General features: G+C 41.1%; 1 protein-coding gene across 1 annotated transcript; it reads right to left on the bottom strand.

The window, feature by feature from the left end:
• Positions 1 to 3,428: 3,428 nt before the first annotated feature.
• SLC22A16 (solute carrier family 22 member 16) lies at positions 3,429 to 23,163 on the bottom strand. The gene is made up of 8 exons (XM_044426573.1): positions 23,003 to 23,163; positions 12,718 to 13,194; positions 10,288 to 10,405; positions 8,877 to 9,423; positions 7,124 to 7,251; positions 6,179 to 6,288; positions 5,989 to 6,088; positions 3,429 to 3,890 (listed from the first exon to the last, which is right to left on the bottom strand). Exons 1-8 carry the CDS (start codon positions 23,050 to 23,052, stop codon positions 3,678 to 3,680), a joined length of 1,743 nt encoding a protein of 580 aa, XP_044282508.1. The 5' UTR covers positions 23,053 to 23,163; the 3' UTR covers positions 3,429 to 3,677.
• Between the last annotated feature and the right edge of the window lie 265 nt (positions 23,164 to 23,428).

Here is a 23,428-nt window from a genome sequence, read left to right as displayed (position 1 = left end):
AGAAAAACAGGGATTCGAAGGGCGGAGCGATCGTGATAAGCAACTCGTCGCCGTCTCTGATTGGGCGGCGCGATGGCTCCCAGGGCGCCGCACATTTTTTCTCTGCCTCCGGCGGGGGAATTGCTCGTGTGCCGGGATGCCTCCAGCAGTGGTGGAAAAGCGATGAATTCCTGGACAGAAATCGCTGGAGCAGTTGTCGGGGGGGGGGGGGGGCGCTTTCCAGGCATGTGTCCCAACTGCATTATTATTTCCATTGCAGCAGCAGCAACGAAGAATCTTGTGGCCTTTTAGAGACCTATACGTTTATGCTGGCATACATTTTCGTGACCCACTTTATCCCACTTCTTCAGAATATTATGTAAAGTTTCCGATTTTATACAATTGCAGTATATATGGGCGGTGCAGCATATGCTGTATATAATCCTGAAGCTCTTCAAGTTTATGAAGTGGTCCTTAATTCAATAAAAGTGTGCGCCAAAATAATGTTAGTAATCTTTAAGATGTCACAAAATTCTTGTTTCCTTGCACATCTATTACTGAATTGGAAGAAAGGATTAATTGCTGTTTTCAATCCTCCTTTATGTGTTAGATTTCCTACTGCCAGAATGCTTGTCTTATCAGCATATCAGCATTGAGTATGACAACTGTTAATGTGATTGGCACTGTCAATCTGTACTGAACTTCCTTCTGATTTCACTGTTTGCAGTTGTGCTTTCCTCCTACTCCCATGTAGTGTATATAAACCTGACACTCTGTAACAGTGGTGGCAAACGTATGGCACTCGTGCTGCAGTGGGCATGCAGAGCCCTCTCTGTCGGCACGCGAGCCAAGTCGCCCCAGCATCGCCCCAGCAGCCAAGCATCGGGTAACAGTGCACATAGGGGCCATACGCATGCTCAGAAAGGAGCAGCAGTGCCAGGCAATAACGTCACAAGCTGCAACTCATTAGCTGCAACTTGTCCGAGCTTTTGCATGGCCGGTCAGTGCGCTGCCAAGGATATATATATATTTGCTTGGACTGGCTGTGAGTTTTAATACATTCATTTTTATTAGCAAGATTTTAGCTTTGAATTTTCTTATGAAAAATTGAAATTTAATATCTAAGATTTAGCAAAGAGATGTTCTAATTAAGAGACTGAGATTCTTTTAATGTTGTGTTGTCCCCCTGGCCTATTTGAATCTGCAGCATCATATTTAGATGTTTTTTCTAAACTAAAACCTCAGTATTCAAGTTTTATTGCAGTGTTGGCACTTTGTGATAAATAAGTGGGTTTTGGCTTGCATTTTGGGTACTCGGTCTCTAAAAGGTTCCCCATCACTGCTCTATAATATCACATGCATCTGAAGAAGTGGACAAGGGTCAACAAAAGCATGTGCCAGAATAATTGAATAGCCTCTAAAGTGCCACAAGTTTCTTGGTTTTTTAAAAAATATATTCTAACTGGAATGATAAGAGAGAAACGGGAGGCATGTGTAAATAGTGATTAGGTCTGACCAGAACTTGGGAGACTGCAGAGTCTCCACTTGGCCATGAAGCTTACTGGGTGACTTTGGGCCACTCACTGACTAAGCCTAACCTACATGTGGTGAAGAAGATTATTATGAAGAAGATTAAAATTAAGATTATTATGATTACATTATATTTAAATGTAAGCCCTGTGGATTCCTTGTAAGAGGTAAAAAGTCAGGGTATAAATACAATAAATAAAGTACTGAGTCTTGAGCTACCTTACAGACCAGGTGAAAGTGGTGCCTGTGCTCAGCACTGTACCTCCAGCACATTTCTTGGTGCTCCTCAAGGTGCCATGCCCCTCCCACTTAAAAAAATATTTCCTGCAGATAGAATTGCTGTGAAATGCATTTATGTTGCTACTGAAAACTAGGGGTTCAAAGGAGGTCTTCATTGTGTTGGGGCTTGTATGTATATGATTGTATACATATTTTCTTGTTTTTAGCTGTTCCAAGTTCCTTTAATTTTGAAAAATCATTAAGTTAATTCCTCTCAACTGCCATTTCCCTTGCAAAGACAGCTGGAACCATTGCATTGCCAGCAGAAACAGACATCAATTGTGATACAACTGCAGAAGCATCAAGATAAGCAATCGAATCAGCAGAACACTGAGGAATGGCCAAGGAACTTTGTTTTAGCACTCTATCTCTATGAATAACTCAAAATGTTTTTATTTTATTATTATTATTACTACTACTCCTACATTGCATTTATATCTTGTGTTCTTGCCCCTTGTGAGGAACCCAAGGCAGTTTACACAGCCCCATTTTATCATCACAACAGGTCAGACTGAGATTGAGTGACTGGCCCAAAGAGCTTCATGGCTGATTAGGGACTAGAACCCAGAACCCACATTCCCAGTCCAACTCTCTAATGAGCATACCGCACTGGATCTCAAAGAACAAATACAAAATAGATGAAGAAACATTCTATAGCTATGTAATGTCAGCCTTTGGGCCTAAAGACCTGTGAACTAGCGACCTAGGCCTAGGCCTCTGATCTGTACAGTGCTCAGGGTTACACTTTAGGCACACACCAAGAATCATGTCTATTTTAACTGTGATGTAGTATTGAGGATCCTCCAGGCCAAACTTCATATTACATGAACTGGACATTTAATAAAAAGTAATCTTAGAGGATAGAGACCAGATCCGGAAGATGCTGCAAGGGACAGGCCTAAAATCACCCCAAAGCTGTTATTTGCCCTGCATGGATGCTGTCTGCAGCAAATGCAAATCCTTTTGTGGTTTTGTCCATTGCTTTTTTTCCCCTTGTCTTCAAGCATACAGCAGTGCAAGATTTTACTTCTAAGGCACACTGAAGACAATGGGGTTTGTATGAATTGAAAAACACAGTATGCTGGATCTTCCTTAGTTTTAAACATTTTTGACACAACCAAAAAGTTTTAACATTCTTTCTTCAAAGCTTAAAGAATGGTGTGCTTGATATATATGTCAACAGCCAAGAATTTAACTGAAATGTTTATTCAGCTTATTAAATGTCTCAAGTAAATCCTCTAGGCATTGCACACACAAAAAAGAGATTTTCTGGAGTGTGGTTTTCAAAAGAGTCTGGTTTTTATCTGTGGTAGATAGATACTACCTTCAACAAACTGTTACTGTTTCAGTTCAACAAACAAGGATCGTATATACTGTAACTCTGCACACTGTTCAGATTTAAATGTTTCATCAAAAGCTGTGGACTGGATGTTCTTTTAAAGCAATGACATTCCTAAGTAATGAGGCAAAAGCTTAGAAAACTCTGCATCTTCCATTTACTAAGAAATCACAGCATCAATATGAGAATGATTCTTCTTCTGCATTATCTATGAGGGATGCTTGGGAATGTAAAGATAGAAGTTCATAGTTTCTCTGCCTATTGGCAATGTAATAATTGATAGTGGCAGAAAAGGCAGGAGGATATTTTATGAAATTTTATTTAAATGAATCTCAGAAAAAATTAACATGACTTACTCCAGCTATTAAAATAAAGATGCTTCAGAGCAACTCCAAAAATACGCTCTGAAAGGTTCTACTTCTTACGTCTCCCTTGTTGAAAAGGCAAGGAGGATGTACACATTATAGGACAAAGGTAATGCCCAGTCATGAGATACTGCAAATGAAGGCACTCAATAGAATACATGGCAGTTAAAATAAAGGGGGGTATTTCATACATTTATGCTAGATGCCTCTTGGTTCAGCATCTCAATTTTCTGCAAAGCTCCCTGTGGTGAGACAGTCTTTTCTGATCCACTGTCTTTCTTGACATGATTGGCTAGTTCTGCAGCTTCTGTCCACGTATTTGTCAGTGGTTTTCCAAGGGTTTCTGGTAGCATCAGTGTTAACAATCCACTCACAAAGGCTATGATTCCAACAATCAACTAGAAGGAAAAAAATATGCAAGTGATGTTAAAAATGCAATGATAAGTGAAGTGAGATATTTTAATTACTATTGTTGCAATGCCACAGAGGAGCTTAATTTTAAAAAGAGGAGCTGCAAGGGGAGCGGCATTTTTCACAAACACTTTCACTTTTTCCAATAGTGTCCCCTGGCCATTTCTTGGTGATTTGTTCATATCTCTTTGAGAAAGACTGTGAAAGTGTTCGCAAGAATCTAACACAAGTGTTAGGAGAGTTTCCCTCATGCAGGTTCAGTCGTGAAACAGAATATTGATGATCTGTATTGGAATACAGATTTCACCCCGTTTTCAGTTGGATGTCCTGTCCGATTTTGCTACAACTAGCATAACAATATGCAGTAAATAATGTGTGGCACAGATAGTCAATTAAGCCACCAGTGCTGAACAGCAGCGTCTTCCATTCACTTTGCAATAAGAATTTATTTTATTTTATTCTTCATTCAAAGCAAGGGCAACACAAAGACTTAGTCTGCCTTCAAAGCTGTTTCAAGTAACCAGTTCCATGTCATCACATATGATGATGTCATCACATTTACTAAGTAACCCATAGCTTGTGCTAAAGCAGCTGTGTCTCTGAGCTTAGAAAGGCATGAAAGAAACAGAGAGTTAGACCAAAACAAGTTCTACCATTGCAGTATCCCTCAATCATGTAGGATTTATTTGTCTAAACCTGCATTGAAGAAACCTATGTATGAGTAAGCACAATTTAATTCAATGGGACTTAATTCTGAGTACATATGCATAGTGTGATGCTGTAAACTAGATGTTTTCTATGAGCCTTATGTTTATCTCTAACGCCTACTCAAAAAAGTTCAACAACCTGGCACTGCAAATCTTACTTATTACAAACAAGTAAGATTTGCAATACATGGCATTGTCTTAATCATTCATATATACAAATGTATTTCTATGAATATTGTAATCCCTTAAGGGCCATGGACCTGTTTATTCAATCTTTTAGTCAAGCTTTTAATATATATTTTAGTGATTTTGAAGTATTTAAGTTCAGCTAGATTGTGCTTGGTGGTGGTGATGATGACATGTATGTGCTGTGAGCTGTCCAGACACTCAGTGTGATTGGACAGCCTAAAAATATCCCAAATAATAAATAAATAAATCAGCTTCAATCGGCTGTAAACCTGAAGTTACTGAAGGCAAATCTTGTTCACAGGTGCTGCAGGGCAGGTTTGTTCCCACAGACTTCTAAAGCAGCACTTCATATTCCTCTACTCCCACTTTCCAGTACCTGGTATCTTCCAGATGTGTTAAGAGTATAATTCCCAACATCTCCCAGCAATTCCTGCTGGCTAAGGGAACACTGGAATTGAAGCCCAACACATCTGGAGGTGTTGAGGAAGGCTGCCTCATAACAGTCAGGTCACTGGCCCATTTAGCCCCATGCTATCTGTTTTGGTGAGTGGTGGCTTGCCAAAGTCATGCAGCAAACGCTTGGAGGGTTCAATCTAGGTCATTCTAATGCAAACAACATGCTCTTCTTTTGAGCTAAAACTCCTCTCTTTTGAGCTAAAACTCTTGCAAATATTTATGCTTTAATCTGGCCCACTGGCTGACTTTGTCACCTTATACCTGAGCATGTGTTCACTCCCTCAACCCAATTTTTCCTCTGAGAAATATGGTGTTTAAATATTAGGGGTTTTTTAGTGTACAAACTACTATGAGATTTTAAAAATGTTTTAAAAGGAGAGTTACTTTAAGACTTTGAGATTGTGGCAAGGGCTGCTTTCACTTCTGTCTTGCTAGACTAACTAGAAATGTCTCAACACTTCTAGGAAACCCAATACTTCTAGGACATTGAATTCCCAAACCACCTGCATAATGTGAGAACAGCACTCAGCAATGCACAATGTCCCAACCAGAATTAATATCTAAATTAAGAACAGTAGAACACACCCAGAAGGATATTTTATACATACACATATGCACACACACACAGTGAGTTCTTAAGCCAGAGACAGGCCTGCTGAGCTGGTGGGCCAGTTTGCACACTTAGCTATCCAGTATAGTCAAGTTTCATGGTGCAATTAGAGGAGGCACATACCTGTGGCATGAAGATCCAAACACTAGACAGATAGACACAGAATGGTGCTACCACACTCCCTACTCGGCACATCATGCTCCCACTTCCAACAGCAAGGGACCTTCAGAGTAAACAAATCCTTCAGTTCAGTTAGATACTGGAGTAGCAGGGCTATGGAATACAATCCTAAGGAAAAATATGTTCACCTTACCGTGCAACTGTTGGATATAGCTCTGCTGTATACAGATAAATAAGGCCAAATGCAACGCCTATTGTAAACTTTCCAGCCATATTTGCTAAAATAATTAGAGTACTGAAATCCTGTAAAGAGGAAAAACATTTACAAAGCATGAGGAAAATGAATTCATCTATGGTCAGCTTTCTACGTATGTGCAAGAATCCAGATTATAAGCCTCATTATTTTCTAAAGATTAAGGAACACTCCTGTTTTACATTTAATAGTTCATAGCAGATATTGATCAGATTTCATTGATTAAGTAGTTACAATTAGCTTTGAGTTTACATTTGCAGAAGCCTTACAGGTTCTCCTTCAGTAAAACCTGTCCTTCCATATGCTTATTAAATTCAACTTTAATAATGCTTTCCACCAATTTACCCAGAACAGACATTAAACTATCCAGCCTCCAATTTTCTGGATCACCTCTGGGATTCTCCTCAACATCTACTTAGTTCTCCTCTGGGAAGAAATGTTAGATTAGCAACTTACTGATTTCATAAAAAGAAGATTGTTAGTATTAGACACATATTTCTGTGGCTCAGCCCCTTAAGCCATGGTATCAGCGCCACAGCTTGCAATTATTTTACAAATGTCAGAACTGCTGCGATGTTGGCAAGAATCCCTATTGGTCAGTGTGGCCTGACATGGCACAAACTAACCAAGAGAAGATGCAATTCTGTGGAACATGGGTTATTTCACTTCTCTGTCATTCCTCGAGTTACTTTGGCCATGCTGAGACCAGCTGCACCAGGTTAATAATTCAAGGGGAATGCGTACAATAACATTTCATAATTGTATAGCAACATCACTGGTCTTATGACTAGATCCTCTTGCCTCCAGGTGCCCATTGGCCCCATCTGCACAATGCCCACCATGTTCTATATGTATTTCTATGGCATCCAGGCATGAGTCACTCACTTGTGGTATGAGCATCAGTACAGCACAGATCATTGCACTCAATATGAGGAATGGGATCAATGTGTTCCTTCGCCCCAGTTTGTCCATTCCTATGCAAGCAATGACATATGCAGGGAGCTCCACAGCACCTGCCATTTGAGAATTCACATAAAAAGGCTTAACATGCATGCACTGATTGCTTTCCATAAAAACAGCTTTTATTAAAAGGATCTGACCAGCCACAGTAGTTAAGAGCATCTATTTGAACATGGAATCCCCTAATCCAGCTATATATTCAAGCCTTTATGCCCCAATCTTGTTGTTCTGAGATATGGGGACAATAAAACTCAGCCTAGCTTAGGTTATTATTAAAAGTATTGAGAGTAAAGTACATTCATGCTCTGGAAGAAGTGATCTGTATAAGCATAAGCTATTACTAAGCACCTTCCCCAATTGTTAAAAGGTTTCCCCAATATCATGGTTGGTTTATTTTTTTTAAAGCAGCCTTCACAATGCGCTTTTTAAAGGGCTCTGTTCTGCAGTACTTTAGCACATTTACTGAGGTGTGGGAAGGCCCACGTCACCATTTTCATGGAGGCAGGGAAGGGGAACTACACACCCTTAGCTTTCCAATTAATTGGAACTTTTATACCTAAGAGTGTGATCCTAAATACATCCAAACAGTGGCCACAATCCAAACTGAAGTGTGATGCCCCATTCATTGCAGTGGAAGGGATTTAAGCACATAGGGTACTTAACATTTCCACTAAAGGCAGGAGGACTTAGGTGTGTTTTGTTCTGGTTGAACCATGTACGCCTCCAGGTACTAGCAACTTACTTTCAGAGGGACTACAACTCCCTCTTTAAAAAAATAACCAAAAACTGATAACTGTTGTATTAATTATGGAAAGATTTGCTCTCATAGCCACAATGGCTGACCATATATTGAAGCAAAACCCAATATAATCCTCGATTTTCTTAAGAAACCCTTTAAATTACTGGCTGAGAATGTCATTTTGTGGGGAAGAGCCCTCTCCCATCCACAGATTCAGATACTGTGGCACGGAGACACTGGTATGGCAAGCCTTGCAGCACTGTGAGATTCCTAGGCAGGAAAGCAGGACAGGAATGGAGGGATGTGAGGAGCTAAGCATTCATGCACATAAACACCCTCATTGCACACATGAGGTCACATGCACAGGATGAGAGCCAAGAAGGCTTGATTTGTTTAGGCAGGATTCCCAAATCAAAACCAAGTAAATCTTAAATGAGGGCTAACCAACACATGCAAATAGCAGCTTGAAACCAGGCCAAGTGTTTTCTGGAGAGAGGCCTCAAGGGGTGGAGAAACATTGCTGGACAACCAGAATATAGATAGAGATAGCCTCATACATGCAAAATTATTTAATATTAGCGATTGGGAAGAATCCTGCCAATACATTTTTCCTTATAGCTTCATAAGGAAAAGGGCTAGATACTTAAAGAAAGCTGGACTTATTGGAGGGAACCTGGACTATCCCCAGGGCGGCCAGCTCCACTGCCCCATGGCCAGAGCTATGCTCGAAATGACACAGAACACAAACCACGAGAACTGCCTGGCAAACGATTTGCATGAAACACTAACTTGGAGGAGACTACCTTTGGGTCACCTACATGTATGAATAGGGCCTGAGTTTGGAAGTAACTGGTGACAATCACTCCATCTTTACCAGAAAAAAAAGATATGATTGTATTTCTGTTGTGATTACAATAAGTTACATCAAACAATATTTACCTATGAGAAACAGATTTAAATATTCATTGCCTCCAAGGTTCACGGAACTGAGGGAGAATACATAATATCCTAAACTCCCAGTGAACCAAACCAGCCAGACTGTAATTGTCCTTCTTGCAATGTGCCAGTTACGAAACAGATCTAAGATGGTGTGCTTCTTCACGGGAGAATTGTCATTATCACCCGTTCTGCTACTGACAAGATCATCTTGGTCTGAACACAGCTCAGAAATTTTACAAGGTGTGCTTATTTTATTCCATCTTGCCATTACATTAATTACTTTTTGTGCTTCTTCATGTCTTCCCTCTGTGAGCAGCCAGAAGGGCGTCTCTGGGAGCATCCAGCAACACAAGACAAAGGGGAGAGTTGTTATGGAAAGGCAGATCTGGTAGACCCACCAGGTCTCTGCCAAGTAGCCTACCAGGGCCACAACCATAACTCCCACTGCAAAAAATGCATGGACGTGCATGGATGCCCACGTGCGAGCCTTTATGCCAGTAAATTCAGTCACATAAACAAACACTACAACCAGATAGCCACTGGAAACCTGGGAGGGGGGAAAAACAGAAAAAGAAAATGGCTTCAGTTGAGACTCCCTCTACAACAAAAGTAAAAAGAGATGGTCTGCTGTGCAAGGCTTGCAGAGACTCAGAAGTTCATGAAGTCCATATGCTATCTGTGGTAAAGAGGAAAGCAGTGATCCAAGAGCAAATGGTGCAATAGCACATGACACAAATATAGGACACGATCCAGTGAATGGGACAAACGACCTGGAGCAGGGAGAGCTAGATTAAGCTCCCTCATCTGTTATGAAATGCACAATGTGGCCTTGGGCTAAACCATTCTCTTGAAGCCCACTTAACCTCACAAAGTTGGTGTACAGAGGAAGAAAAGGACAAAAAGGAAAGGAAAGGAAAAGAAAAGAACAGAACAGAACACTGCCCTTGCTCATTGCCCTGATTTTTTTTCCAAAATGTGGGATCCAAGTATATATCAATAATGGCATCTTTACTATGTAAGCCCCATTGATTAAATGTGGTGGAGAGAGAGGTACATGCTTACCTCTCCCACCGCAAATCAATAGGATTTCAAAGGAAACCTGTTGGTTGATATATAACAGTGGAAGTCAATATTCCCAGAATATTGGAAAGCTCCTGGATTATGGCTTTAAAATGGAGCAGCTAGGTTTCATGCATTTCAATACTATTGAAATCCCACTGAAATCAATTTAATTAAAATCTACATACTCTGCATTTGGAGACTGCAGCTACAGGACACTTTAGGACATGAATAAAGGAGGAGCCCCTCTCTCTCTCTCTCTCTCTCTCTCTCTCTCTCTCTCTCTCTATATATATATATATATATATATATATATATATAATTGAAAAGAAGAGTAAATGTGGATTCTTACCATTGCAAGGAGAAAACGGACTATAACAAAACTATTGTAGTCAAATGTGAACGCCACGGCAATGCCAAATATAAACTGGCCAGTGCTTGTAAGCCACATGATATAACGTCTTCCTACCCTGCAGAATATAGCACAAAACAACCATAACATTAACTATTCCAATCACTACATTAGAAAAACATTTCTAACTTGGGGAGAGAAGAGGGTGCATTACCAGAAAACAAACAAGGAAGTCCCACCAATGCTACAGTTACAGTTATGGTTTACCACAAGAAGCCTAGATTTTATCTTGTTATTTCTGCAATTCTAGAACAGACTGGAAATAGTCAAAAGAAGTGGAACAGAATAGATTTGTCTTAATCTCTTTTTAAACAAAAGACCTGTCCTCAATGCATAGACTTGTTGTTAGACTTAATTTAAAAAAAATCAGAATTCAGTGAAGTGTATTTTTGAGCAGGCATGTGTAACGTAGAAACATAAGACTGCAGTCCTGACCATACTTAAGAAAGTAAGAGCAGTCGTACTGGAACGGGGCAAAGTGATCGGCAGTGGTCGTCATGATGCTCTGGGAAGCCCAGAGTCAGGGTATGATTACGCCAGCTCCCGTTGTTCTCCCACTTACCTGCCAGCAATGGAAACACAGTGGGACTTACATCCAAGTAAATATAGCATGGGATTGGGCAATGAGACATTTCATAATTAATGCTTAATAAATAGGCCACAATTCAGCCAGTGTCACAATGTACCACATCCCTTTGATTGCAGTAGGAGAGAATACTTAATTTAATATCCCTGCCTAAAATGCTAAAATGTCAGGATACTTATATCCTATATACTTAATTTAGGTAGTCAGGGTATATATGTTTAAATAAATGATATTTCAAATAATTGAATTGGGATATTGTTTAGTCTACATTTAAAAATATATTTAGATAAATACATTCTAAGGGATGCAGAGTGGAGGCCTACCAGTTCTTCCTTTGGGAACAAAAACTATATAAATCTGCTAGATAGGTAGAACATGTTGTACCTTATCAACAGAGAAGAGGCTAAGACCAACAAGAAGAATGGAAAGGAAACACAATGAATTTCTGGCTTACAGATAACATGATGCTAACCCTATTCAGTGTTGCATGATAACGGTCTGTAATACAGAGTACAGTACTGCAAAGGACATTATCTCTTTTTACTAAGCCCCAGCCTTGTTCCTCCAGTAGGTAAGGAAGGGCTGGCAGGGAAGAAGGCAGTCACTGAATAGGGGCACATGAGTTCGGTAGACCTAGCACTGAGAGTCAGTCTAAATGTGGCATGAAGCGGATAAAAAGGAATGACCTGCGCAGCATTACATGTACCTGGAGTCTCATGTAAAGCAAGCTGCTCTGCTTGTGCTTGCTGGGTTAGGACAGCCGGAACACCTAAGCCCAATGGGCACTGTGTTAGCAGTGCCTAAGTAACAGCTACCATGAGTCTGGTTCCAGTGAGAAACCAGGTACATGTTGCACCACGTGGCTAAGTCTTCTTTGCTTGCCTGGAATCAAGTTTCAAAGCAAACCCAAATGTGAGGTGCAGACAGCATTGGACCTGAGAGTCATGGCTCATGGAAGGATGCAGACAACATAGGCAAGGAAGGAAAAGGTGCCTGCTCAGGAGCTCTAGAATCAGGGTCCAGGTGACAACAATCTGGTTTGCATGTACCACTAACCCACATTTGAACCCACTGTTTGTTGCCCTAACCTAGGTTTGTCCAGCAGACAATCAAACAATCTATTTTGAATATGACACTAACTCATGTTTGAGCCCTTTATTTATTTATTTATTTATTTATTTATTTATTTATTTATATTCCACCTTTTTTCCTTTCAAGGAACTCAAGCTGATTTGAGTAATTCTACTCCTCCTCTCAATCTTTTCCTCACAACAACCCTGTGAGGTAGGTTGGGCTGAGAGTCTGTGACCTGTTTGCTCAATCACTGGGTAGCTTGTTCCCCTTCTCCTTCACCTGCTCCTCCCTTGCATCCTAAATTCCTTTTTAGTGCTGTAATACTGGCTTGTAAAGTAGCTGGAATTGTTTTTACCAGTTCCTTATCACTCTGTAGCCTGTCAAAACAAGCTATAAACAACCCAGAGTTTTAGGTTCACACATGGCTTAAACAACCCAGAATACACAACCCAGCAACAAAACATGGGTTCTCTTTCTAGATTCTTTACGCTTAACACACTGTGGTTTTTTAGCACAGCCAAGTTCACACATCTCCACAATCTATTATTCAACAACACATACCGCAGCTTAGTGCTCTGAGGAAACCAGGCCAAATATTCCTTTATCCAAACAGCTCTGGGCAGCATACATAGATTACCAAGTCGGCTTGTTGGGTAAGCAGTGATTTGAATCTGGTTTGAAATCTATTTTAGGCAAATTCTGTACTGTACCTGTCAGCGATATCTCCAAAGATCACAGCTCCTAAAAGGACTCCGAACATAAATGTGGGTTGTGTTAGTTTGGCCAGCCATTCTTGCTGACAGACCAAATCCCATTCTGTTACTATAGTGCTCTGCCACTTGGTCTGGTCGTAGATATACCCATCAGTACATGGGAAATTGGTCTTGTTGCCGCTGTATTCGTAAGTAAATGTCGATGTGATTTCTCGTTTAGACCTGCTGCACTGGTTAAGTTCCCAAAGGTCCCCATTTTCCAGCTGGACCACGATGTAGCTGTGTGCTGATGTCCACAAGTTCCAGACATCCTCTACTCTTGAACTAGATGAGTTGCCAATTAGAACACCACTCACATTTCCGGGGACACCGCACACAAAATTTGGTGTAACAGACAGGAAGACTGAGGCCAAGTAGTGGATGCCACAAGACATAGCTTGAAACACAGATGCAAAATAAACCCATGCCTGATATCTGAAAAAAAATAAAAGGTATGATTATAATGTTTACCATTTAAGTTATATATCACAACACTCTCCAAGCTTCATACGTGATTCATAGAATATACCTGCTTCATAGAACATCCTATTTATTTCAAAAGAGCTTACCTCAATGTTTGGGTGCTTAATTAAAGTGTACTAGGAGGTCAATATATTTTTTACTCATTGATACAACAAAACTGTATAAGCCACTATAAAACTGTTTATTTATTTACCACCTTCCATCCGAGAAACTCAAGGCCGCTCACATAATTCTCCTCCTCTCAATCTTATTCTCACACAACAACCCTGCAAGGTAGCATGGACTGAGAGTCTATGACTGGCCCAAAGTCACCCACTGAGCTCCACGACTAAGTGAGGACGAGCACCCAGATTGCCCAGTTCCCAGTCCCACACTCTTAACCACCACACCACACTATCTGTCATTTTATTATCTTTTGTTTTATATGTTTATATAATTAAATATTATCTTATGTAGATAAGAACTAAGCCTAATAGATACTGTCACGCCTACAGTCTCTGAATCAGGTAGAGGAAACTTATCCCCTCCAGATATTTTCACCAGCCTATAACTGCCTTCAGCCACATGTTGCCCAACTAAATGAATAATATATCTCAAAATAAAGCATAACTAAACAAGACTCTGATATCAGGTCCCTAGCTGTAATCTAAAATGTTGTCCATAATAGTGCTAATATTTACAAAAATGAATAATTTAGAATGTAATCCTATGCAGGTTTGAGAGAGAGAGAAAGTCCTACAGCTCTCAGCATTAGGTTTTTTTCCTATCTAACATACATAGGACTGTGCTGTTAGGCTCCTCTGTACACACGTACAAAAGAAACAGTAAATATACATGGGGGTTTAACATGCCAGATTGGTTTGAAATTTCCTCTTGCTCAACCCCCAAGTGTTTTTTAAACTCAGAGGAATGTAAATAAAATAAAATAAAATAAAAAAATAAAATAAAATAAAATAAAATATACAACCTCATTCAAGAGATCTGCTAAAGGAAAAACCAGGCTTATTATACTAAATATTAAGCACATGTATGTTGCAAGCCTTGTTTATGGCAAAAATATACAATTTCAATGTCTAAACTTTCCAGAAAGTAATTAAATTATTGTAAAAGGTACAACTGAAGGGTAAACTTGATAGTAAATTGAAGTAAATGTCTAAACTACCATCAATTTTAGGCAATCCAGTTTGCACAGTTTTTTAAATGGTTTATGTTAATAACACAAGTGACATATCAAGTGAAAAAAAATTCTTCTTAGTGCATTTTGTGAAAGAGTTCTCCGCTATATTAATGTAACTTCCCCAGATGCTTGAAGGGAAGGGAAGGGATTGATATTTAAGATATAATGCTTAGAAATGAGTGAAGCAACAATATTGTCATTACACTTGAATCTTGTTCAGTTGTAATAGCTTCGGACTGATCTGGTTTGCACTTAGCAAAAATCCACTATGGCTGAATTTAACTGCAAGGTTTCTCATTGTGGCAGCTGCTACCCTTTTGAATATCCAAGTGTGCCTTGGCTTGATATTATGTGCAAAACCTGGTGAGGGTGTGTTGCTAAGGTGCTGTTAATGACACTTACAAGTGATGTATAAACCGTAAAACAGGCCATGATTTCAGGGTGGCATGTCGAGCATTCCAACATCAGGTTTATTCTAATATGCAGTGGGACACGTTCTTTAAAAAACGTGCAGTGGAAACTACATTTTGGTGCACTTGAGAATATAAACTTCCATCTTTGTAAAGTTTTCATTTAGAAAAACTCTGGGAGGAATCCCTTCAAACACTGCGGATGGGGATGGTACCACCAAATTCTTGTCCTGTCAAAAACACTGCTTAGACTAAATCCTGGAATAAGCTATCCTTGCTGGGTTTGCATGTAACAAGAAACAAGGGTGCCTTTCCCACTATGACTCAAATGTTCAAAATGGTGGCAGCTACCAGAAGGTAATTCTGCAAGGTAATTCACCCATGGTTACCTCTCATTCTGGTGGCAACCCTGTTTGTCATTGCTGAACTGAGTTTTTCCCAGCCTTGCATCATGCACCAGGGTAGAGACTCTGGCACAAGATTTAAGAAAAGGAAAGAAAAAAGTTAAATCTAGCCTATATTTTAGAATTACAATAAATTAGAATTACAGTTGTTCTTATTACAGTAGACTATGTGTGAACGTTTGTGATAAAAATAGCAACACGGAGTGGAAACTTTACTCCTTTTAAAAACTTCAGACTCAGATGCATAGTTCAGATATCATCTGTGATGGTTTGTGAATGATAGATCTTTTAAAAGCAACCACCAGACACACTTACTTGCAATTAACATGCCAAGCCTATACAGTTACTGCTAACACAGTGGCTTGCACAAGCTTAGTTTCATCCTTTCTTACACAAATCGGCTGTGCCACCTGTCATCTGTCACTAGAGCAGGAGCCTGCAATAGAATGTGCATGTGCTTTGGCAACAGAGGAACAAGCTTTAAAATAATTGATCCTTGGATCATTTAATTTAAGGTAGGCCATGGGATGAAGGTTTCCCGGCCTCTCTTCTTATAGCTACCAGCACCCCTGCCCTAAAAGATACTCTGAAGCACTGAGGAGGCCTCCTGAACCATCTGGGGCACTGAATGAGCCCCACACAGTTTGGGGCAATTCTACACCCCATCCCCACCCACTGCAGCATCTATGAGTACCTACATTGGTTCAAGAGAGGTTTTTTAGAGGCACAGAGGGAAAGGGAAACTTTCCAGCTATTGTGTTCCTTAAGTTATCTTAGGATACACACTGCTTAGAGGAGCATACCTCAAATCAATGTAATAAAAACAGGTCAAAAACACAGCACCATAATGTTAAAAGAATTAATGCAGAACAGTCCCAAGAAAATTACATGTTTTTATGCAGGCTAAGCTATGTGGGGTCAGAAAAAGAAGAAACGCAAATATTCATAGTAAGGTATTTCATTTTCCCCTTTAATCAGGAACCCTCAGACTGTCCCACAGGATTTACAGGCACCAAAGTTACGTTGATACTTTTTCTATCCTTCCAAACAGCTTTACTAGGCAACTAACTTATATATAGACAGAAAAGTTAACTGTTGAAGAGCACACATTTTTGAGGAATGTTTTCAAGGGAGGAGAATTTTTTAAAATAGAAGGTCAATAAAATGCTTTTTCACCAAAATAAATGAATACCACGATGAGTAGTATTGCTCTATCCATAAGCCAAAAGTAATTTATCTATAAATAGCTGTATGGTTCTTTGTTTGAATTATAAAACTGAAAGATTTGCCAGGCTACAGAGTTGAAACTCTTCCAAAAAGATGCTGTTTTATGCATTACAGGATGGCATAGAAAGCCAACTTCAGTCACTTATTAAGATGCTTTTAAAATTCTGTTAATTGTGGTCACTTGCCTGTTTCTGTTGACTCACTGAAACAACTGTACCTGGTTAGAGTAATCATTTGCAGAATGGATCTGCAGCGCTCCTGCATTTGCCATCCAGTGGAAGTGGGGTATAGAATGGCCCAGCGTCCAGTCTTGCCCACCTGGTTATGGAGAAGGTCATGACTCCTTCCCCTGACTCCATACCCTTTCTCTCAATCACCAACTGTTTGGTGATTTATTATCCTTTGCACAATTTACCCCATCCTTAAAGGTTTTAAATGCCTTTCCTGAGGCTTAGCTCCTGTCAAAAGGAGGCTTACTTTTGACCTAGTTTCTTTTGCCCCAAATAGCCTCTTCAGAATGGAATGTGGGCCTCAAGTTCATCACCCTGTAGCTAAGCTTTGTTTGTTCCTGTGTCACAGAAACAGCTTAATGTTCAAACCACATGAAATTAAAAAGGGCACTTAAAAAAAAAATCAAAACCCTTAATTTAATGTGTTGCTAAACAAAAAATATAGCCCATTTCATTTATATTTCCTGGGGCTAAGCACAATAGGTAGGAGCATAAGGTGTCACTAAATGTTAAAATTTTCTTGGAGCTTTATTTGTCAAATAGATGTTTAATAGATGTTTCTCTTCAGCAGAGCCCATAGGATAGTTTACAATCTCATTTAGCCATTTGTACGTTAAATAGAATACAGAATACATGTATGTTTAACAAGAGCTATGCTATTATTAGAGCTGTGCTATTATTAGCCGTTAGTCATTCTTAGAGTTGGCCAACATTTTGGTTGCCATTATGGCTCCCATGGCAAACTCAACTCATCATCCTAGCATATTTGCATGTTGTAATATATAAGACATCCTATTAGAAACATCCTTGCTCATATTCCATGTCAGGAGCTGCTGGCAAGAGAAATGATATTTCCAGCGCAATGCTACCAAGTCATGTGATAAATGAAAATAAACCTTCTGGCCAACTTTAAGCAGTAGAGTACTTGCTCCTAGGGTGACTATAACAGATAGGCAGTCTTGATGTGACTAATATATTAAGTGTGAACATTTATTTATAGCATAGGCTGCCTGTAATAGGAGAGGTTACAGCAATTTCATCAAATAACACATTTATCACTGCCCCCAAAGTGCTCCGGAATAACTTGGTGGCATCTTCTATAAATTAACACCCTGTACAATCTCATCTTGGGTTAGGAAAATATATCCAGTTGCTTTTATGAAATGTAAGGAAAATTAGGGTGCAAGGTATTGACTTCCCTGAGGTCATCCAGTAAGTTCCATGGCTCTGAGTAACCATATGAACTCAGATCTCTTAAATCCAAGTCCCAAACTGCATCTGCTATGCACCATATTGGGCCTGACATTGGCTAGCCTCAGCCAAGCCAGTATTTTCCAGCCTAGCCTACATCATAGGCTAGATGATATTGATGGCATTGCATTTATTTCCAACTTTTTCTCTCTTGTGAGGAACCCAAGGTGGCTTACATTGCTCCAGGTTATCCTCACAACTCTTTGATGTAGGTTAGGCTGGGAGCCTGTGACTAGCCCAAAGTCACCCAGAGAGATTCCTGGCCAAGTGGGAGCTAGAACCCGGACCTCCCAGGTCCCCAGTCCAGCACTCTAAGCAGCACACCACACTGGCTGTTAACATAGTTGTAACCATTAAACAGAAAAGCACACCTGTAGGCCTTTCAGAGTTTCTTAGAGGAATAGTGGATTTACGAGAATGATAAACAAACTGTGCAAGAGGTACTGGTGTGCAGTAGAATCTGAATGGGATGTATTTAGTATGGTCCCAGCCTTATGACTCCAAGTATGCTTGAAAAGGAACACAACATCTCATAAACAAGAGAAAAGATCAATGTGAACTGATGATATGGAAGATTACAGATAGGTGGGGTTTCTCTGAGTAAACACAGAAGAGTGTGTCCCAAGATAAGATGAAATGCAACCTTAGTGAAAGCTCATTGGACATTTGACAACATGTCATAACAAGGTCAGTAATAAGTCAAACAAGATCTAGTTGTCCCTTTTGGCTTCCTGTTGTGGCCCACCAAGGAACAGTCTTGTGAGGATTCACTGGCACTCACAGATGAAACTCAGGTAGCCACTGGAATGGCAGTCAAACTGCAATTCTCATAACAATTATATTGGCCAGTACACATATCTGGAGTTAGCAACCCGGAAGCACTGGGCACGGGGGCGGGGGCAATGCTGCAGGTTGGGAAGAGTTGCAGCAAACACTCCTGCTTCCCAATGCAACTATTCTCTAAATTCCTATATCTGAAAGCTGCTTTTCCTTTTAAGAGCAGCACTGCATCTATCTTATACACTCTGGATAGGTTTGCATAACACAAGAAGCGATCTTGAAACCTTATCATTGTGAGTTTATTGTCCATTTCCAGAATTTTTCCATGGAAGGATGAGTTTTATGAAACCACTGAGAGAACCAGAGTTTCCGAGCTTTATCATGGTTTCTTCAGCTGTCCAGACCCAGGACTGTGATTTTATCACTGTTGGCATGGAAACACCATAGAATCCTCCAGCAAGAGCAGCAATGGAAGCAGGCACCTCTATCTTTCAATTTCTACTACCCTCAAATCTCTAACAATAGTCAAGTCATTGCTCACTTTAATCCCATTGGCCAAACAATGTACCTGTGAAAATACACAGAGAATATACTCAAACTGAGAACTGTGAGAATATACAGAGGGATGCTTAGCAAAACTGTTTATTAAATAAAAATGTTTGTCGAGGCTGGAGTGGCTGGGAAGAACTGCAAATATGCAAGTACACTTAGGAGAGGGGAAGAATCCACTTCAGGACCACAGTGGCACAATCAGAATGAGGCTGCAGCTGTACATGGACAAGCATTGTGAAAGGGTGAGGGTTTTCTTGATGGGAGTTACTGGAATGTGCGGCGAGGCCAGGAGGACAAAATGGTGACCACAGAAACCATGCTGCCCAGGTAACCATATGATAGTCTGACTAGTAATTTCAGCCAAAAACCTGCACCCTGTGCAAATAGTACAGGTTATTTGTCATATCATGTAAACCCAACCTTTTTGTCTCATACATGTCTGCCCCTCCTATCCTTCTTATATGAGTTTTCACTGAGTCTTTTCCTGAACGCACCATCCATCACTGTAACAATTTTCGGAGGGTAGCTATGTCAATCCACCACAGCAAAACCAAAGAAGTGTTGAGGCACCGTAAAGCCTAGCCAGTTCGGCCATCAATTTGGGGCCTGCACCCATATGTGGTGGAGAAGACAATCAGCAGTTACTAGTCCTGGATAGCTATCCAGACCAGAGGCGGTATGTGCATGTTAACCAGTTGCTGCGAAACTTGGGCAGGAGGAAGCTGTTGCACTCATGTTCTTTGTGTGGAATCTTGAGGGCAGGTGACCGGCCTCTAGGTGAGTAAAATGCCAAACAAGATGGACCCCTGCTGTGACCCAGCAGGGCTCTTCTTATGTTCAGATGAAATGCATTGGTCTTCAAGGCTCCACAGGACTCTTGCCACCATGGTGGGTGAGTTGGAAGACCCTGTGCCCAGCTTCTTCCAGTGACCCCAGATTTGGCTTTCTACTCCTTAAATCCCAGTCTGGTTTAGACCTCTTTTCTTCTGTAGGCTCCCCCCACCCAGCCCCCAGCCCCGTTTTTGACTTCCAGTTCTATATTTGAGACTCTAGCTGACCAGTTCCTGGAATCCTCCCACTCCAGCACTGGAACTGAGGATTTTATCATATAGATGAGTGAAAAGTTTTCTACAGGAAAGAGAGTAAGGCTCCAATTCTATGTACACTTACCTAGGAGTAAGCCCCATTCTACACAGTGAAAGTGTCTTGCCCATTCTGAGTAATTGGTCTGTGATGTAAACCTATTTATCTCCCTGTACTGGACATCTTTAAACTTATCTGCAACTGAGAACTTTGTTATGTCTACCTGTATCATGACAAGATGTATTTCGAGGACATAAGGGAAGAATAATTTAAGACCAGAATAGCAGATAGTCATACACTGTTTCCTTCATGTACTTTCAGATTCTACTTGATACATTTTCAATATGGTTTCTGAATCTATTTCATAATTTTAAATTTAAGAGTTTTGTGTCAGTTAATAAATATTAATAATAAATCAATAAATATCACAGTCTTTAAGGTGTTGCATGTCTGCTTATAATTACATTTTGCTACTTTTTTTTGTTTGTTTCTTTGTTTTTGTGACTGGTGGCCTCTGTAATTCCCATACTTTTTAAAATAAGACCTAACAGAATATCTGAGAAGCTTTGGCAGGTATCTTTTAACACACACATGGGAGATAAAAATAGCAAAAGTCAATGAGACATAATAATTTATGAAACTGGAATAAATGCGTACTAGATCCAGAAGCAGTGCTATTTCTAGGAATCTGATGTGTTGCAGCTGCAGAAAGAAAGGCATGACCTTTCTGATCCTGCCTCACAGATTTATACTTAATTCCAGATCTTTGCCATTATGGGTTGCTTCTCACTTTACAATTGTCAAACTACAAACTCTGTGTGTGTGCCATGCTGTTTACATGTCTCAGTCACTGCTTTTCTTAGCAAAAACATTTGCATGTATCAGTTGTTAAGAACAAATGTAGAATGAGGAGCAAGCTGCAGTCTGAACCCATGATGTTTACACAGAAGGCAAATATTACATTACATTTGTGCTCCATCCGTTTTTCCAAGGAGCTCATCATCTGATCTATTGGATAGTCCAATTTCATCCTCAGCACAGCCCTGTGAGGCAGAGTAGATTGAGAGCTTCCGTGATGTGGTAGTTGGACAGTGGGACCCAGGAGCTCTGAGTGCTAGTCCCCACTTGGCCATAAAGCTCACTGGGTGACTTTGAGCTGGTCATTCACTCCCAGCCTAACCTACCTCACACAGTTGTTGTTGCGAGGATAAAATGGAGCTATATACCTGGGTTCCACACAAGAGTAAAACAGTTGGGATATAAATGCATTGTAGTAATAAGAACAATAATAAGGTTGGGCCAAAATGCTAAAATAAGCCTGAACCCAGGGATTATACCCTCTCCTGATAAATAAGTTGCTGGAAATTCCACTAAAATCATCAGTCTTAGAACAGCAGGTATGTTCAACACAAAAACTACACCTTATTCCTATTGATAAATGTATCCCATTATGAATATTCCAAAATATTTTTCAAGACAGATCCATTCTCTTCTCCAACCCTACATCCAACCCACCAGTACAAAGATCAGTGCAACCAAGAGCACCCTGAACATACATGCGTTCTTCATTTCCTAGAAAAGAATGCAATTTATAATGCTATCCTCATCTCCAAGTTTGAGGAACTCCACCAGTGGGAGGACTCCATCCTGGTCTGTGAGTGTAGATTAGCCACCAGGAGTGATCCTGTCAAATGTCAGCCTCAAACTGAAGCACTCAGGAGCTGCTTCGGACCTGCTGGACACCAAGTCCCTAGAGCTTAAGGCATATTCCAAGAATACAGATTTACTGGATCTATGCTTACATATACATCCCAAAAACATCTATTTACATATGGAGATTCCTCCAAATTTACCATGGATCTTTATACAAACCCAAAGACCCCAAAACTTTCAGAACTGCATTCAAACAATGTATTCTATCACCAGGGCTTAACATGAGCCATGGCTTGAGAGCTCATGTACAGTGTCAGGCTTAGCATGATGAAAGTTCACTTGAGTATATGCAGAATAACCACAATTGCAATTCTGGGGTTGAGGGATTTCTACAAAGGGAGCGTCTGACTCTTTTTTATATAGAGCAATCCTATTCCTATTTACTCAGAATTAAGTCCCATTGAATTTAATGAGCTTGATTCCCAGATGAGGCTGTATAGGTTGCAGCCTTAAAAAAAACAAAAAACAAAAAAACCCTGTCAATAGGGTTGTGGCTTCTCTCCCTACACGACGTCCCATATGTGCATCCATCGATGGGGGCTCAGTGGCCAACGAAGGCCTCTGTACCCCCCCCCCCCGCGGACATTTCTAAGGTTCTCACGTGCCCCCAGGCGTGGCGAAGTGGTAAGCCTGGCGGGCTAGAGCACCAGCCTGTGATGCTGACGAAATGAACCTGTGCCCCGCTACCTCTGGAGTGCTCCTTGCAAGGCTGTTCTGAAAATAAAATTTCGGTGGTGGGGAGAGCGGCGCGCGCTGCTTTGGCTTCCCTGAAGCAAGCGCGGGGTAAAGATACAGAGCCACAAAGACGCGGCGTGCTGTTCGAAGTGGCGGCCCCACGGCGGCCGCATTTCTCGCCTCCCCTCTCCCCACTGCGGCCCCCTTTCCGCAGCAGCCCGCCGTCCTCTCCGCGCGTCTTCCTGCGGACTCTATTACCTGCCGAAGTGTCCCAGAGAGTCAAAGAGGAGGTCGAAGTTGCCAGCCATGGCTGGGACGCACGGCGCTGTGCGGAGACAGAGGGCGTCCCACCTCACGCCGCCCCCGCAACTTTCCCGAGCCCGCCTGCCGGGGAGGGCGGCCCTTCCCCCGGCCACCCAAGGGACCCTCCAGGTCGGCAACCCCACCCCTGGCGGAGGCGATCGGTGCGTGGGTGGGTGCCCGCCTTGCCTCCTCCCCTTCCCGCAGCGCCACCCCCACTTAGCCACGCTTCACGCCGCCACGCAGCCCTGCTCCTCCTAAAGCGGAGTCCTGCTGGACCATGCAATGTTAGCTGACCAGCATCGAACTCAAACGATGCCCTAGCTGTGTGTAAACGTGTCTGTTTAGGACTGCGCGCGCGCGCGCTCGTTTCTGCGTTACTCA

Source organism: Varanus komodoensis, unplaced genomic scaffold (assembly GCF_004798865.1).
Source record: "Varanus komodoensis strain SLA01 unplaced genomic scaffold, ASM479886v1 scaffold1, whole genome shotgun sequence".
Lineage (NCBI taxonomy): Eukaryota > Metazoa > Chordata > Lepidosauria > Squamata > Varanidae > Varanus > Varanus komodoensis.
This window is presented reverse-complemented; position numbering and strand designations above follow the sequence as displayed.